This window comes from Phaseolus vulgaris, chromosome 7 (genome assembly GCF_051622355.1).
Source record: "Phaseolus vulgaris cultivar YP4 chromosome 7, ASM5162235v1, whole genome shotgun sequence".
NCBI classification, from domain to species: Eukaryota; Viridiplantae; Streptophyta; class Magnoliopsida; order Fabales; family Fabaceae; genus Phaseolus; species Phaseolus vulgaris.
The window spans coordinates 50,286,179-50,301,085 of NC_143504.1; the positions used below are offsets into that span (position 1 = coordinate 50,286,179).

Sequence of the window (14,907 nt, forward strand, 5' to 3'; positions counted from 1 at the left end):
ATTTAACTTCAACTCAACATCTAGAACTTAATGTTGAACATGGAATCAAAATTAATTACTAAATATGTGATTGGACTTTCTTCCCATTCCTCGTTACTCTTATAGAATCACAACAAATATTTCTTATTTAACTTAAAATGTTTATAAAATTGATAAAAACAATTGTTTTAAAATTTAAAAAATATTTAAATCATGTTAACTTAAAATAGTTTTGTAATTTTGAAATCTCAAATGACAAACTATCAAACTATTTTACAACTATATTGTAAATAAAAAAATTTAATACTTACAATTTAAAAATGTAAAGTTGAGTTAAGTTAGATGCAAAAGGAAAATTTGTATAGGAAGAGTGATGAAAAGGAAATACACTATAAATTATACGGTGAAGGCTTTCTAAAATTGGTAAGTGAACAGGAATACAACTATTAGATTGAATTTAACACAACAAAATTTGAAATATGGATTGATAAAATAAACCAACTATTTTAAAATAATATTCAAAACTAAACTATTATTTTCAATGAAACATATTTATATAAGAAAAGTGGTATAAAAGGAAACACACTGTATATATTATTGAATGATGACAATTTTCTAAAATTCCTTTGTGACTAAGAACAATTCTTTTGGTAAGATTTGACACTTGTCCAAACTTTGGAATTGAATATTTCTTACATATATAAACTATAGAGAATAGATATAGAAGTACAAGGACTCATGCAGCATTTTTTAGTTGAAACAAAGTTTCCTTTGCTTACTTTCCACTCTTCTAGAGGAAAAAAACACTTAAAATTTCTTCAAATATGGGTAGTGGGAGAAGAAATTTGGCGAAAAAATTATTACTATATTGTTTTGCGTCGTGAATGGAACGTGAGATAGGTATTTGCCACAATTTTCTACCCCAAAAGTCAATGTCTCTACGCATAAGAAAGACAATGAGTATATAATATACATTACTGTGACAAATATGGCTTCTTAGTTCTTACTGTATATATAAGAACCAAACCCAATTCCTCCTTCCATCATACACCTTCTAACTTGTATTCTTCTTCTCTCTGTTATTGCTTATATTATATACCAAACAAATGGGTTCCTCAGGGTTATTGGGCATCATGGCCATGCTTCTCATTGTGCTGTTTCCCATGTCTGCTAAAGGGGATAATAACACCACTTTCTTTGGTGCATAACTCATCTCTCTCTTCTACAACATCTTATTCTATTTTATCTATTTATCTATTTGTCTAATGCATGAAAAATGAAAGTCTACAAAGTGGTGGCAAATAAGTGTATTTTGACTTTAACTGTGATATGAAATATTGCAGATAAGGTTTGTGAAGAAGTGGAATGTGGGAAAGGAAGGTGCGTAGTAAACACAAGTTACCCATTAAACTTCATTTGTGAATGTGAATCTGGCTGGAAGAGAACCCAAGATGAGGATGATGAATATGCCACTAGCTTTCTTCCATGTGTCATTCCCCAATGTAATTCTTTTCTCTGTTACTTCCACTCTAAGTAATTTACAAAGGTAACGCTTAAAAACTAATTTAATGAAAATCGATTGTATATATCTTGTGCAGGTAGCTTGAACTATGGTTGTCAACCAGCACCACCACCAGTTCCAGAGAAGAGTTTTCCACACAACTTATCAGCTTTTAATCGTAAGAAAAACTCATGCCATTAATGAATTATAACATGGTACTCTTTCTCTGCTAATGTTCTATGCAACTAAAAATATATGATAGCTTGCTATTGGGCGTACTGTGGGGAAGGCAAATGCACGCAGAACAGGACACATACACACGCATGTGAATGCAGCCCCAATTACTATAATCTTCTCAACATATCCGTTTTTCCGTGTTACAGTGAATGTAAGGATTCAAAACCATTTATTTTGTACGATGATGACGAATGTTAGCAAAAACAAAAGTATTCATTAAGGAGAAAAATATTGTTTTATGCTTCTATTTTCAAGGTACTCTTGGATCTGATTGTTCAAAGCTCGGAATAAAAGTTGCAGATTCAACCTCTGGTAGTGGCAATCAAGGTGAGATTCTTACAGATATCTTGTTATTAGTGTTGAATTTGCAAGTGGTGTCGTAAAGAAGAACAATAAGCACATGAGTTTATTTGGTGAAACAGTATTATTAGTATTTAAAATTGAAAAGAAAAAAAGAGAGAAGTTTGTTTCAAGATATGAATGTGAATTCTGAAGTTATGTTTGTTTTGGTATGTTTGGCTCAGATAGCTCAAGCTCAGTGTTCAGAGGAAGGTTCCATTGGATGATTATGGTGTTGATGTCCACGGGTATGGTTATGTGGAGCTAAGACTGAAACAATAATTGATTTCATTGTTGTTCATCAGTGATTGGAGTGTGATGACTATTTTATGCTATACTGTATAGAGATACATTTGTTTTTTGTACAATAAATGGAGTGAAGATATTTGAACTTTAGAGCTTCTATAAACTACCTAATCTCCACTGTCACTGGATTTTATACAGATTGTACACTGTAGTGTTACTATATTCTTGTTTTCATAAATTAATAATATATCTCTACCATTTCTAACCTCGGTTACTTTTTCTCACTGCTGAACCTGATTAACCCTTTCGTATTTGATAAAATCTTATAATTATGTCAAAAGTTTAAACATAAAATTATTACCGTTCTTCAACTAATATACTTATTTAGATGAACTTTATTTAACTCAATTTTACAAAATCAGTTTTAAAATAAATTTTACATTCAGTTATATATTATATATGATTTTTAACAAAAGTTTATAAAAAATTATAAATTAAATAACCAAATTATGGAAAAAATTAGACATTAAAATTGCAAAATTTCTAACATATAGGAATTAAAACTTAAATTAAGCTAAAGAAATATTTCTCTTCCGAGCTTTTATCAGAAATCCTGTAAGGAAATAAATGTCGTCGTTTGGATCCGGATAAAAAAATTCTAATAATTTATTTATTTATTTGTTACAGGAATAAAATACTATTTAACTCTCTAAAACTATAAAACACTTTATAATTTTGTTCTTGGGTTACGGTTTAGAAAACTATTGAGAAGATTTGTTTTTTTTTTTCCTGTCGGTCGTATTGCTCTTCAATTTCCTCCTTAACTTGTTCCTTTCCTTCATACCTTCGGTTCTTGGTCTTCTCGCAAACATCGAATGAAGTACCTGCAGAAGACACTCTGATTCTTGGAATATACGCTATTTATATTACCTGTGGTGGACTTTCCTTATTGGGTAAGATTAAGGGGTTGGACTGTGCTTAGGGTTGAATTACCTAACTCCTAATCACGGATTAACTTTGCTGACATTGATTGAGCGTAATTAGACCTAAGCTATTAGTCAGCTGATAGACGTGTATCTCGACTACATTCGGTCGGCCCAACGTTGAAGTTCAAGATGTTATATCGATCGTGCGATCCTCACCAATAGAATTTCAAACTAAAAATAATCCTTTTTTACAGCATTAAAAATTTCTTTAAAATACTACGTTAGTCTCGCAATTTAAACCTTAAACTTATGTTAAAATTAAAATTTAACAGTACACAAACATTAAACTAAACAAAATAAAATGAATTTTTAAAATATAAAATAAGTCAGAAATCTGATTTCTAATTTTTTGTTTTATATTTTTTGTTTAAATCATTATTGTACCGGTCGGTATCGGACAAATCATGTCACTCGATCCAGATCGCATTAATATATATTAAAGACGCTCAATAAAGGACAACAATGATAATTGTAAAAATTTTCTACAAATTATTATTATATCCTAACAAATTAAAAAATTCAGGCAACATCAATATACCAAAGTACTAGTCTAGCAATATATTAATATACCAATATACCTTCCTATAAATCAGATATCATGCTATAAATCAATTAGCAATTGATATTTGGTTAATTATGACTAAACATTATAAATAAACTTTTACAGATATGTAAGGTACGTTCTAATCAGTTTTACAATATACACTTTTTATACAGAGTACTTACTTAAGTGTCAGAATATCTTTTTCAAATTCACCGATCGAGCACTAATAAAAAGACTTGAAGGAAGTAACAAGAGTCTATCAGCACATCAGCACTTACTTAAGTGTCAGAATATCTTTTTCAAATTCACCGATCAAGCACTAATAAAAAGACTTGAAGGAAGTAACAAGAGTCTATTAACACATCAGCAATGGTAGAGATATAAGTAGTCTCTCTTACAGTTAAAATCTGAAATTCGTTTATTGACCCTCACAAATTATATTTGTTAAGTAATATGAATAGTGAAATACTAATTCTAATGTAGTTTGTTTGTTATACGTTTTATTTAGTTTAGATAGACCAAACTACTGGAATTTAGATACACTGTACTCACGCACTTTTTATTTTCCTTTTATATCTTATTTAAGTGTCTAAATGAATTTAATTTAATTTAAAAAACATAAAACTCGTATTTATTTTTTATTTTTTTGTTATTTGATGAGAAAATGATGGAATCCTACCTAACGGATTTTTATATTTTTATTAATTAAAATATATTTATTTAGAGAAGAAGATTTTAAATTTTTTTTCTTTAGAGACGGTTACGTCTAATTTTTTTTTGGAGAAGAAAATAAAATTTTACTTCTTATTTTTTATTACTCACGAAGAATTTTTAATTTTTATTTCTTTCTTCCCTTTTTTTTTTATGTGCTTTCACTTGTATTAAACGATTATTAGTTAATTAATTAATTAATTTATCATTACAAACTGCGAGGTTCCAGTGTACCCTTATTCGGAGCTGGGTTTGCTTATGGCCATTGATATTTGATTCCTCTCTGTCTCTCTCTCTCTCCGTCTTTCTCTTTCTCTTTCTTTCTCTCGCAAAAACCGTATCAGCAATGTCTGGGGAATCAGCCAGCGCTATTCCAAAGGGTCAAGTAAGATTCAAACTCTATCACCATTCTTTTCGATTCGTTCAGAGGAATCACGTTCTGATCTTTTCATTTCGTTTTTTTTCTTCTTGATTAGGTTGATCTCTTAGACTTCATAGACTGGTCTGGGGTTGAATGTCTCAATCAAAGCTCCACCCACTCTGTCTCCAATGCTATCAAACAGGTTCGTTAGGTTTCCTTTCTTCTCTTTCTCCCCCTAAACCTCTTGCTCAATTCTTTATTCTTTTCAATTTATTTCTTTTCATGTCTTTCATATGCAAGTTTTGTGCTTTTTTCAAAAGGGAACTTGTTAGTGATAAGAAGGGTTCTTGGGTTAGCTGTGTTATCTTACTGTGTTTGTTAATAAACAGGGTTACAGAGAAGACGAGGGTTTGCATCTGGAGAGTGATGCAGATGAACAGCTTTTGCTCTATATTCCTTTCACACAAGTTATTAAACTCTATTCCTTTGTTATCAAGGGTCCTGAAGATGAAGGTAACACGTTCATAAACTTAAACTACGTCATTCATTGAATGGAAGACTTGGACCCTAAAACTTTTTCTCAAATATGAGGACCCTGAAATATGTTTTCCGCCGGTGCTTGATGAATTAGATTTAGTTAATTCATGTTGGCTGAGATGTTAAATGTTGCACAATAAGACGTTCTTGTATATCTGTCCTTCTGTTTGGGAACTTTTAGTTTATTTTCTGAATTGAGAGATGCTCGTGATGATTATTCAGCTTTTATATATGATTTTCACTGATTTTGCTACTGCGCCTTTTTTTTTAATGCTGTCGTGGTTATAATTGGATTGCATTGTCGTCATTTAGGCCCCAAGACAGTGAAGCTATTTTCTAACAAGGAGCATATGGGATTTAGGTATAGTTTTGGCAAATCTCTGTGTCATAGCACTTTTGTCATGTGATTCAATTAGTTGCTGATTATTTGTTAACGACAGTAATGTCAATGATTTTCCACCAAGTGATGTGGCAAATTTGTCGGAAGAAAACCTTAAGGTAGTTATTCTGCAACTCTTTCTAAGTTCACGATGTTTGCACTGAAGCAATTTGAAGATTTCTTTTCCCTCACGTGTATGGATAATTAACATAAAGATTATTCCATTGTTCTCTGACAGGGGAAACCAGTAGTTTTAAAGTACGTCAAATTCCAAAATGTTCGTAGGTATGCTATTTTCCTGGATTCCTTCGTTTTGAGAGGTGCCTCTTGTTTAATATAATCTAATTGACGGGAATAGCCTGCTAATTTATATTAATTTCTTGATCAGCTTGACAATTTTTATCGAGGACAACCAAACAGGTTCAGAGATCACAAAAGTTCAGAAGATTGTGCTGCATGGTTCAACGTAAGTTATAAACCATCTATCAAGTTCGATTACCCCCATCCTTTCTCATCTACAACTTTTAGTTTCCTCTGTTATTAGTACATAACTACCAAATTCCTTACTAATTGTTTTATTTGCTTGTTCCCCTAATTTGATTGTGATTTCTCTTTTTATTCATTTTACATCCATCTCTTATATTACATCTTCATTATTAAGTGGTTTCTTGCAAAAGAAACAATAAGAACTCAACTTGATCCAGATATTAATTTACTTTTAGTAGAAAGTTTTTTATCTAACAAATTACTTTTGTGATGCTGTGTTAGAAGCATTTGTGATTTTGGAATCGACACTGAATTGACTTGAATGTGGATTATACCATTTTTCCTCGGGAAAAGGAAAAATGGGTTGTTGGTGGTTGAAAAACGACCAATAAAACAGGCTCATTTGTGCTAATTTTCTAGTTTGCAGTCTTATCCACATCTCAAGGGCTTGTATTCTGGCTATTTAAAAGTATTGATACATTAATTTCTGATATTTTACTTTCAATGCAGCGTTGAAACAACCGACATGAAGGGTTTGAAGAAGATTGAGGATCATTAACTCCCGGAAGAGGAGATTCAATTTTTCTCCCAATCCTCCCTTAGAAATTTTGATTCGAAATGTTGTGTAACTTCGTGAATGATGGTTTATGACTTCAAATGTCTAACTCATTTAAAATAAAACTGATGCAAACTATATCTCTATGATTGTGACAATTTGTATTTGGAAGCAACATTTCAAGCTGCATGGTTATTTGTTATGTCTTTGAAAGATGTAACCTTCGTCGAGGTTAGAATTGCCTTGAACGACTGGATCTGGAAGGGGCTAAACAGTGTTGAAGGTGGTATCCAAATCAGTCATTTAAATTTTCACCTCTCCTGCACCAAACAGGATCTTGTCTGTGTTTTCTGTTTTCCCCTGTACCACCATTATTCTATAATATCGAAAGCACTTCAAATAAGGGAAGAGTAATGAACAGTAGCTGGGTTGTATGGCCTATTATCAATACTTATGACTGTCCTAGCATGTGATTCATTTTGCAATATCAGTTTTCAGTCAGTATTTTTTCTATAACTTGTCGCCAAATTTGTGCTGTCACTGTTCTTGACAAAATCAAAATAGCTTAGAAACTGCACTAAGCTTATATATCTCAATACAAAATGTGTTGCTTGTAACTGTGTTTTGCTAACCTTCATAATTTAATATTTAAAAGTTAGTTCGTTAATCCGAAACTTCTTAATAATATGTACTAACATTTTAGGTTTAAGAAATAAAAAACTAAAGTATTAATATTTTGGATTGTGAAGTCATATATTTATGTAGATTGTTAAAAAAATATCAGGCAAAGATATATGTCCGGAAACTTGCATTCTCTGAACAATTCACTTAATTTGTAAGTTATGAGATCACATTACTGTTGTACTAAACACTTGATATATTTTTTTCAAAAAAACAATATTTTGAAGCTAATTACATTTAGAAGAGCAATATTTTAATTTTAATTATATTTTAAAGAGGTAATATATTATATAGAAGAAGATTCGTTGGTCTCTTTTAAAGAACAAGACTTATTTTTGTATAATTTCATTGAAGAGTGTATTTAGAAGAAGCGATAAAAAGTTAATAAGTATTTAGCAAAATTTTGAACTATTTAGAAGAATCTTGTATAAAATCTTCATTTCTAAAATTATTTGAATTTGATATAAAATCAAACCATTGTGATATACATGATAATTTGGAATCTCTCATAAGTTGAATTCCCCACTCGAAATTCTCTATCCAAGCCTAAATAATTCAAAGGCAATCTAGTTTTTTTTTTTTTTTTTTAAATGTATATTTATTTATTCATAACACATAAAGCTTTCATAATTCCATGTTTTTTTAACTCAAATTATTCAAGATATTGTTCGACTTAATGCACTCAAATTATTTTTAAATTATTCAAAATTCTAAACAAATATAAATCCTAAATTACTTAATATCCCACTTAAATTTTAAATAAAAAATTTAAATTATTCAAAATCTCTATAATTACAAATTCTAAACTATTTAATTTAATGTTCTATTTAAATAAAAATTTGAAATAAATAAAATTTATAAATTATTCAAAATCCTAAATAAACACAAATCCTTACTTACTTTATGTTATACTTAAATAAAAATCTAACATAAAAAAATTTCTAAGTTTTTCAAAATCCTAAATAAATACAAAATCTTAAATTATTTTATTTCCTACTTAAATAAAAACCTAAAATAAATGTAATTTTAATTTTTTTTCAAAATCCTAAATAAATATAAGTTCAAAAATATTTAATGTCATTCTTAAATGAAAATTGAAAATAAATAAAATTCCTAAATTATTTAATGTCCTTGTTAAATAAAATTCTAAATTAATTAAATTTCTATGTTTTTTCAAAGTTCTAAATAAATACACATCTTAAATTAATTTATTTTCTACTTAATTAATATTCTAAATTAAATAATATTTCTAAATTTTTTAAAATCCTAAATAAATACAAAATCTAAATGATTTAATATTTTACACAAATAAAATTTTAAATAAATTAAATTCCTAAATTATTCTAAATTCTAAATAAATTCAAATCCTAAATTATTTAATGTCATAATTAAATAAAAAAATTGCAATAAAAAACTTCCTAAATTATTTAAAATTCTAAACAAATAAAATCTTAAATTATTAAATGTAATACTTCAATAAAAATTTGTAATAAATAAAATACCTAAATTATTTAAAATTATAAATAAATACAAATACTAAATTATTGAATGTCATACTTAAATAAAAATTTACAATAAATAAAATTCCTAAATTATTTAAAATTTACAATGAATACCAATCCTAAATTATGGAATGTCATACTTATATAAAAATCGAGTTATTTGCCTTATAGGATGAATCCTAATCATTGCCTAAAACTCAAAACTGGTGTTCCAATAATACTTTTAAAAAATATTGATCAAGTTAATGGACTATGTAATGACACACGATTACAAGTTAACGAATTAGGGAATAATGTTATTGGTGCTACAGTGATTACATATAAAAAATTTGGTAATAAAATATTCATTCTTAGAATGGACTTGATTCCTTCAGATTCAGGATTGTCTTTCAAGTTTCAATAAAGACAATTTTCAATATCCTTGTGCTTTGCAATGACTACAAATAAAAGTCAAGGTGAAACACTTTCCAAAGTTAGACTTTATCTTCCAAGACTTGTATTCACACATGGAGAGTTATATGTAATATGTTGTTGTTTCTCGAGGAAAATCTAAAAAAGGTTTGAAAATCTTAATTTTGGATAAAGACGGACAACAAACTACCTCAACTACTAATGTAGTTTACAAGGAAGTATTTGAAAATCTTTAAAATATGATCTTGCATCACACATATGTGGTATGTATATTATTATATTTTCAATTCATTTTATTTGTTTCAATTTTTTTTTATATATAAAAAAACGCGACTCTCATTATAGTAAATGTGATTGTGTACCAGTATATGTTATTTGTGGAACAACAGGCTCAATATGATTATGTTGCTGAGCTTGCAGATTTTTAATTTATTTTCTTGGTAGTATAGTCAAACTTTGTTCTTGGTATGAATTTTTTTTTTCATGTTTGTGCCCTTTGAAAATATAGGTGTTTGAAATGATGCTATTTTAGTATAGGTAAATAATTGAAAGAGTGTATACGAGGAAAAGAGATTTAGAGATCATAACTTAGACACTATTGATTTAAATTCACATACACACTTGTTATTTCTCGAGTGAAATCTAAAAAAAATTGAAAATGTGTTTTTTTATCAATATGGACAACAAATAACGTCAACTACCAATATGGTTTACAATAAAGAATTTGAAATCTTTAAAACATGATGCTATATCACACATCTAATGTATGAACATTATTATATTCACAATTCATTTGCTTTGTTTCATTTTTTTTACATATAAAAACTGTAATTCTCATGATAGCAACTGTCATTGTGTATTTGTATATGTTATTTGTGGGATAGCAACCTCAAGATGATTATGCTGCTGAAATTGTACGTCTCTAATTTTTTTTTCTTGGTTGTATTAGTTAAATTTTTTTTATCAATATTTTTTTTTATGTTCGTGTCTTTTGAAAATATCGGTGTTTGAAGAGTAATATATAAGAAATAAGACTCATACACAATAACTTTAGATTTTGGGTTCGAAATGGTATTTTGACTTTCTTATATAAAATGTATATGGCTCATTGGTACCGAATCATCTTTTTCCATATATATATATATATATATTTATTTGAAGATAATGAAATGGAAAAAACATTCACCAGGGATGGAAACCACATCGTCCCCTTGATGAAGAAGCATGCAAGAGAAGTTGAGCAGTTGTGCAACCATGCTTCTCTGCCAACTTTTCTATCCTGAAATAAAAGGTCTTGTTCTTGTCGAAATTCTGCCCCTGAAACCTTGGCTGGACTGTCTGATGAAAAAAAGGTGTTGGTGAACCATATAGTTATCAGCAACATTAAAAATAACACAGCATTTTCAAAAGTGTGACCCATACTATATCGTCGTATGAAATATTAGTCAAAATTTCATTTTAATATGTTTTGGAAATTCAAGTAGTATATAAGATTTTAATGAAGAATATATAACAGAGGGGTACATTTATTTGACTAGTTGTTATCATTAATGTAAAACCTTTTTGGTTGCTCTTCTTATAAGCTCTCCAACCATATGTTATACTTTTTTCAAAATATAAATAAATACACACAGCATATTACATGATTCAATTCATAAGCTTGACCTTTTAATTTGGCAGAAGTTGTTAAAGATCGAAATTGTAAGGAAAGTGTAAAGAAAAGAACACATGCCTGCAGAGTGGAAGAAGTTCATCTTCAATTTCTCGAGACCAAAGGGACCACTCCATTTGCAGAGCAGTAATTGGATGAACAGCATGTGCCCTCCTAATTGTGTCTGGACTAGCTTCCGACAGTCCTATGTATTTAACTTTTCCCTTCAACCAGCTTTTTAAGCTCTCCCATCTATTCATTCACTCACAAACCAAACCAAACCAATACCAACCTCGTTCAACACCAAACAAAACCTTAAAACGACGTATATAGTCACCAATGTTTGAGTGATTGTACCACTTACAGTTTCCTCAATAGGCACTGATGTATGAATAGAGATCAATATATTCCACACCAAGACGGCGCAGGCTACCTCACAACATGACCTAACATATTCAGGATCACCTCTCACTATGGCATTGTTTGACTCAACTTTCACAACTCCAAACTTTGTTGCAAGCTGAACTTCATCTCGTGGCAACTACTCCTTCAGTGCCTCAGAATCAACCAATACTTTATTATTCACTTTCCCATCAATACTCACCCTAACACTAATACAATACAACATATACCTTTCCTACCGAAACTTCATTAGTGTGGGGACCGTAAAAATCAGATGTATCAGAGAATGTGATTCCCTTGCTGAATGCTTCCTTGAATAGAGAGATGACAACCTCGTCAGGAACAGGGCCTTCAAACACTCCGCTGAGCCCCGCACAACCAAATCCTAACTTGGAAACCTATGAAACATACAATAAAATCAAAATAAAAAACATGTGGATCAACAACTGAAGATCACAAAATTATATTCACATCACAACTATGTTTCATATGCCAACATACCTGGAGGCCTTGGGTTCCAAGTTTCACGCGAGGGATATCCATTTTTGCTCTTCAACCATCATTCCCTCTTAGCTCATCTATAGTTTTTTTTTTTATTACTCCCACAGCATCACCCACCGCGTGCTCATTAAGTTGAATTTAAAATTAATGAATGTGACAAAAGTGAATTACCAATCAATTTCGCTTTTAAAATTCGTCAAATTGATTATTAAAATTGAAATAATGAGAAAATATGTCTTAAATTATAACGATATGGGTGAGCTGTGAGCTGTGAGTCACGTGTGTATGAATAATATTCTTTCAATTGTGTAAACACTCTTCCCTGTTGCTCTGAATCAATGAAAATCTCTTTTTCTTCAACATTCCCTAGTACGTTTAGTTCTTCCAGTTTCTACAATTCCTAGAACTACTTCTTTCATATCATATAAACTATTAGGCAATTTAGTTCTTACGATAAAAAGACAGAATTGATTAGGCGACAAAGCCAGAGAAGTAAAATTGATTGAAAGTGTGGTGAAATTATAACTGTTTTCTTTTCCTTCTCTTTATCTTTCTTCATCCTTGACCTGTTGTTTTGTATTCGCAAAGGAAATGTCATCATTTTAACCCGTAAAATCAAGTTATGTGAAACATACATAATTAAACAGAGAGACTGTTTGCTACATCAAAAATACTACTGCAGAGTAAAGAAAAAACAAATGCAATAAAGGGAAAAGATCATTATTATTCCACTAATGTTTTGATTGTTTTCATCTTCTTAGCATATCAAATAAAAAGTACCAAAGTATTTGGTAGTATAAATTTGCTAATTATGAAATAATAAGTGTGTACATATTATTGTGGCCAATCTTCCATAAAACATGCCTGGAACAGGTGGAATGATGAGTTGTTGTGAGGGTCATTATTTTCTTATAGTTCTATTTCTCTTTTATAGACTGTTCTCCTATGCTGCTGGTTGACAATGAAGGAGAAGAAGACATTAAAGAGTCTCATAATCATGATTGGAGGTTGCTTCTGTTATTGTACTTATCTTTCAATTATATATGTTTCTATTCCCAATTTCTCTAGATCATATAAATTTCTGTCTTAGTAACTTAAAAGTAGTATTTTCAGGAGAACGTTATGATTTTATTGTGAGTTTTGATAGGTGTCTAAGTTAATAAATAGGCATTAACTTTTATTGAATTGAAGCAACAACCAAGAATGTTAGAAGTAGAAAAATGTAAGTGAGGAAACGCTATGTCAGCGGATGTTCAGCAATTTAAGGCCCCCTTTGATCAAATACCATAATGGCTTGCAATAATTTCAGGCCAAGAGATTTCTCAGTGCATACACAGACTAACTTGTATAAATTTTCCCCCCATTGTTTTAATGCTCTTTGAAACCTTAATTTATTAAAATCTTTGAAAATAAAATGGTTTTCAAACTGCATTTGTGGATGGGAGTTTATTACAAGAAGGTATTATATGAAACTTTCAAAATATTTATTTTACTCTTTTCATCAATATAAAAATATTATTAACAAAATAAATCTTTTAGATTAAAATTGACACTGCATATTTTTATTCACAGTTAAAAGTAAAATTATGTATAATTTTAAAATATATATATTCATGTGTGCTTTTTTAATAATATTTTTTTAGTGTTTTAAGTTGGATATCTTATGTTGAATAAGATAGTATGACACTATACATGATATTTTTTTCAAATACAACGAAAGAAGATAGTGTGTAGCCTATGTATTGATGTTATAAATTATTATGCCAATTTTATTAAAAGGATGGTTAAAATAAGTTTTAATTATTCAAGAGTTTTATTTTATGATTAAACTTTATTTGTATATATAAAAATAACTATTTAGTGTACACTACACTAAATTATTGTTAAAGTGTTTGACTAATTACTTTTAGAAATTGTTGTCAAATGGATAATAAAATAAGAATTATATAAAATGATTTGTGTTCGTGAATACATCTATAATTAGTATATGAATACTTTAACTCCACATTTTATATAAAAAAATAGTACCAATCTCCAAAAAAGTTATTTAAGTTTTATGTAAATTATCTTCAAACATCAAATCAGATACAAATTATCAATCATCTACTTTAACCAAAATAAAAACATATTAAAAATATATGTAAATCATATTTTCATATTAAAAATGCTAAAAATTAAACAATGATGTTAAACATAAAAAATAAATAAAAAGATGTTAAACATATATAACAAAATATTAAATATAAAACAAAATGTTAGCAAATACCATAAAAAAGATAATCAAGTTATAAATATCTTAAAATAAAGAAGAATCTAACCTGAATAAGGAGAGAAACAAATCATCTTAAGTAAGACTTAAATTAATAAAAAAATAATTTTCATTAATGTGGGACTTTTATTCATTTGATAACTATAGAACATGTTGGAGTCAAACAAGGTACAAAATGAGAAGAAAAGAATCTTTATAACTTTTACCCACAACCTCATCTAATTATAAATATTTGTGGACTAAAATGACGATTAAGATTCTAAGTGTGTATTCACACTTGTCTTGTTTGTTTAAATTATATGTTAACATAAGAATATTAAAGTAAGAAATAAGGAATTGCCAAAAGACTATGAAAGGGAGGTTAAAAATGTGGTAAATTTGAAGATAATTATTAAAAGAAGGTAGATGAATATTTTGATTAGACATAAAAAATTGTTTACGTAGTGTAGTGAATATTTTGATGTAGAAAAGGAAGAATAAAAGTAATGGAAAAGTTGAAAAACTAAAAAACATGTAATGCAACTACCATAGGCCTTAGGGTGGTCGCAGTGGACTGGGTAGCACATTACTCTGTTTGTTTGTCTCAGTTGAAAATGCTTAATCTTCCTTGGCGGGACAATTTGGTGTT

At 29.1% G+C, this 14,907-nt stretch overlaps 2 protein-coding genes and 1 pseudogene across 3 annotated transcripts; 2 read left to right on the forward strand and 1 right to left on the reverse strand.

Moving 5' to 3' along the window:
• The first annotated feature begins 982 nt into the window (after positions 1 to 982).
• Positions 983 to 2,567, forward strand: LOC137828127 (uncharacterized). Its single transcript, XM_068634576.2, has 6 exons — positions 983 to 1,179; positions 1,323 to 1,481; positions 1,578 to 1,658; positions 1,743 to 1,868; positions 1,973 to 2,044; positions 2,242 to 2,567. Exons 1-6 carry the CDS (start codon positions 1,086 to 1,088, stop codon positions 2,322 to 2,324), a joined length of 615 nt encoding a protein of 204 aa, XP_068490677.1. The 5' UTR covers positions 983 to 1,085; the 3' UTR covers positions 2,325 to 2,567.
• A 2,192-nt stretch (positions 2,568 to 4,759) lies between these two features.
• On the forward strand, positions 4,760 to 7,347 carry LOC137829912 (PITH domain protein (DUF1000)). The gene is made up of 8 exons (XM_068636936.2): positions 4,760 to 4,928; positions 5,020 to 5,106; positions 5,294 to 5,417; positions 5,754 to 5,802; positions 5,882 to 5,939; positions 6,059 to 6,105; positions 6,209 to 6,286; positions 6,817 to 7,347. Exons 1-8 carry the CDS (start codon positions 4,890 to 4,892, stop codon positions 6,863 to 6,865), a joined length of 531 nt encoding a protein of 176 aa, XP_068493037.1. The 5' UTR covers positions 4,760 to 4,889; the 3' UTR covers positions 6,866 to 7,347.
• A 3,217-nt stretch (positions 7,348 to 10,564) lies between these two features.
• LOC137829911 (perakine reductase-like) lies at positions 10,565 to 12,164 on the reverse strand (annotated as a pseudogene). Its single transcript, XR_016523204.1, has 5 exons — positions 12,011 to 12,164; positions 11,740 to 11,907; positions 11,472 to 11,663; positions 11,185 to 11,359; positions 10,565 to 10,794 (listed from the first exon to the last, which is right to left on the reverse strand). The product of XR_016523204.1 is annotated as a perakine reductase-like (transcript).
• Positions 12,165 to 14,907: the final 2,743 nt, after the last annotated feature.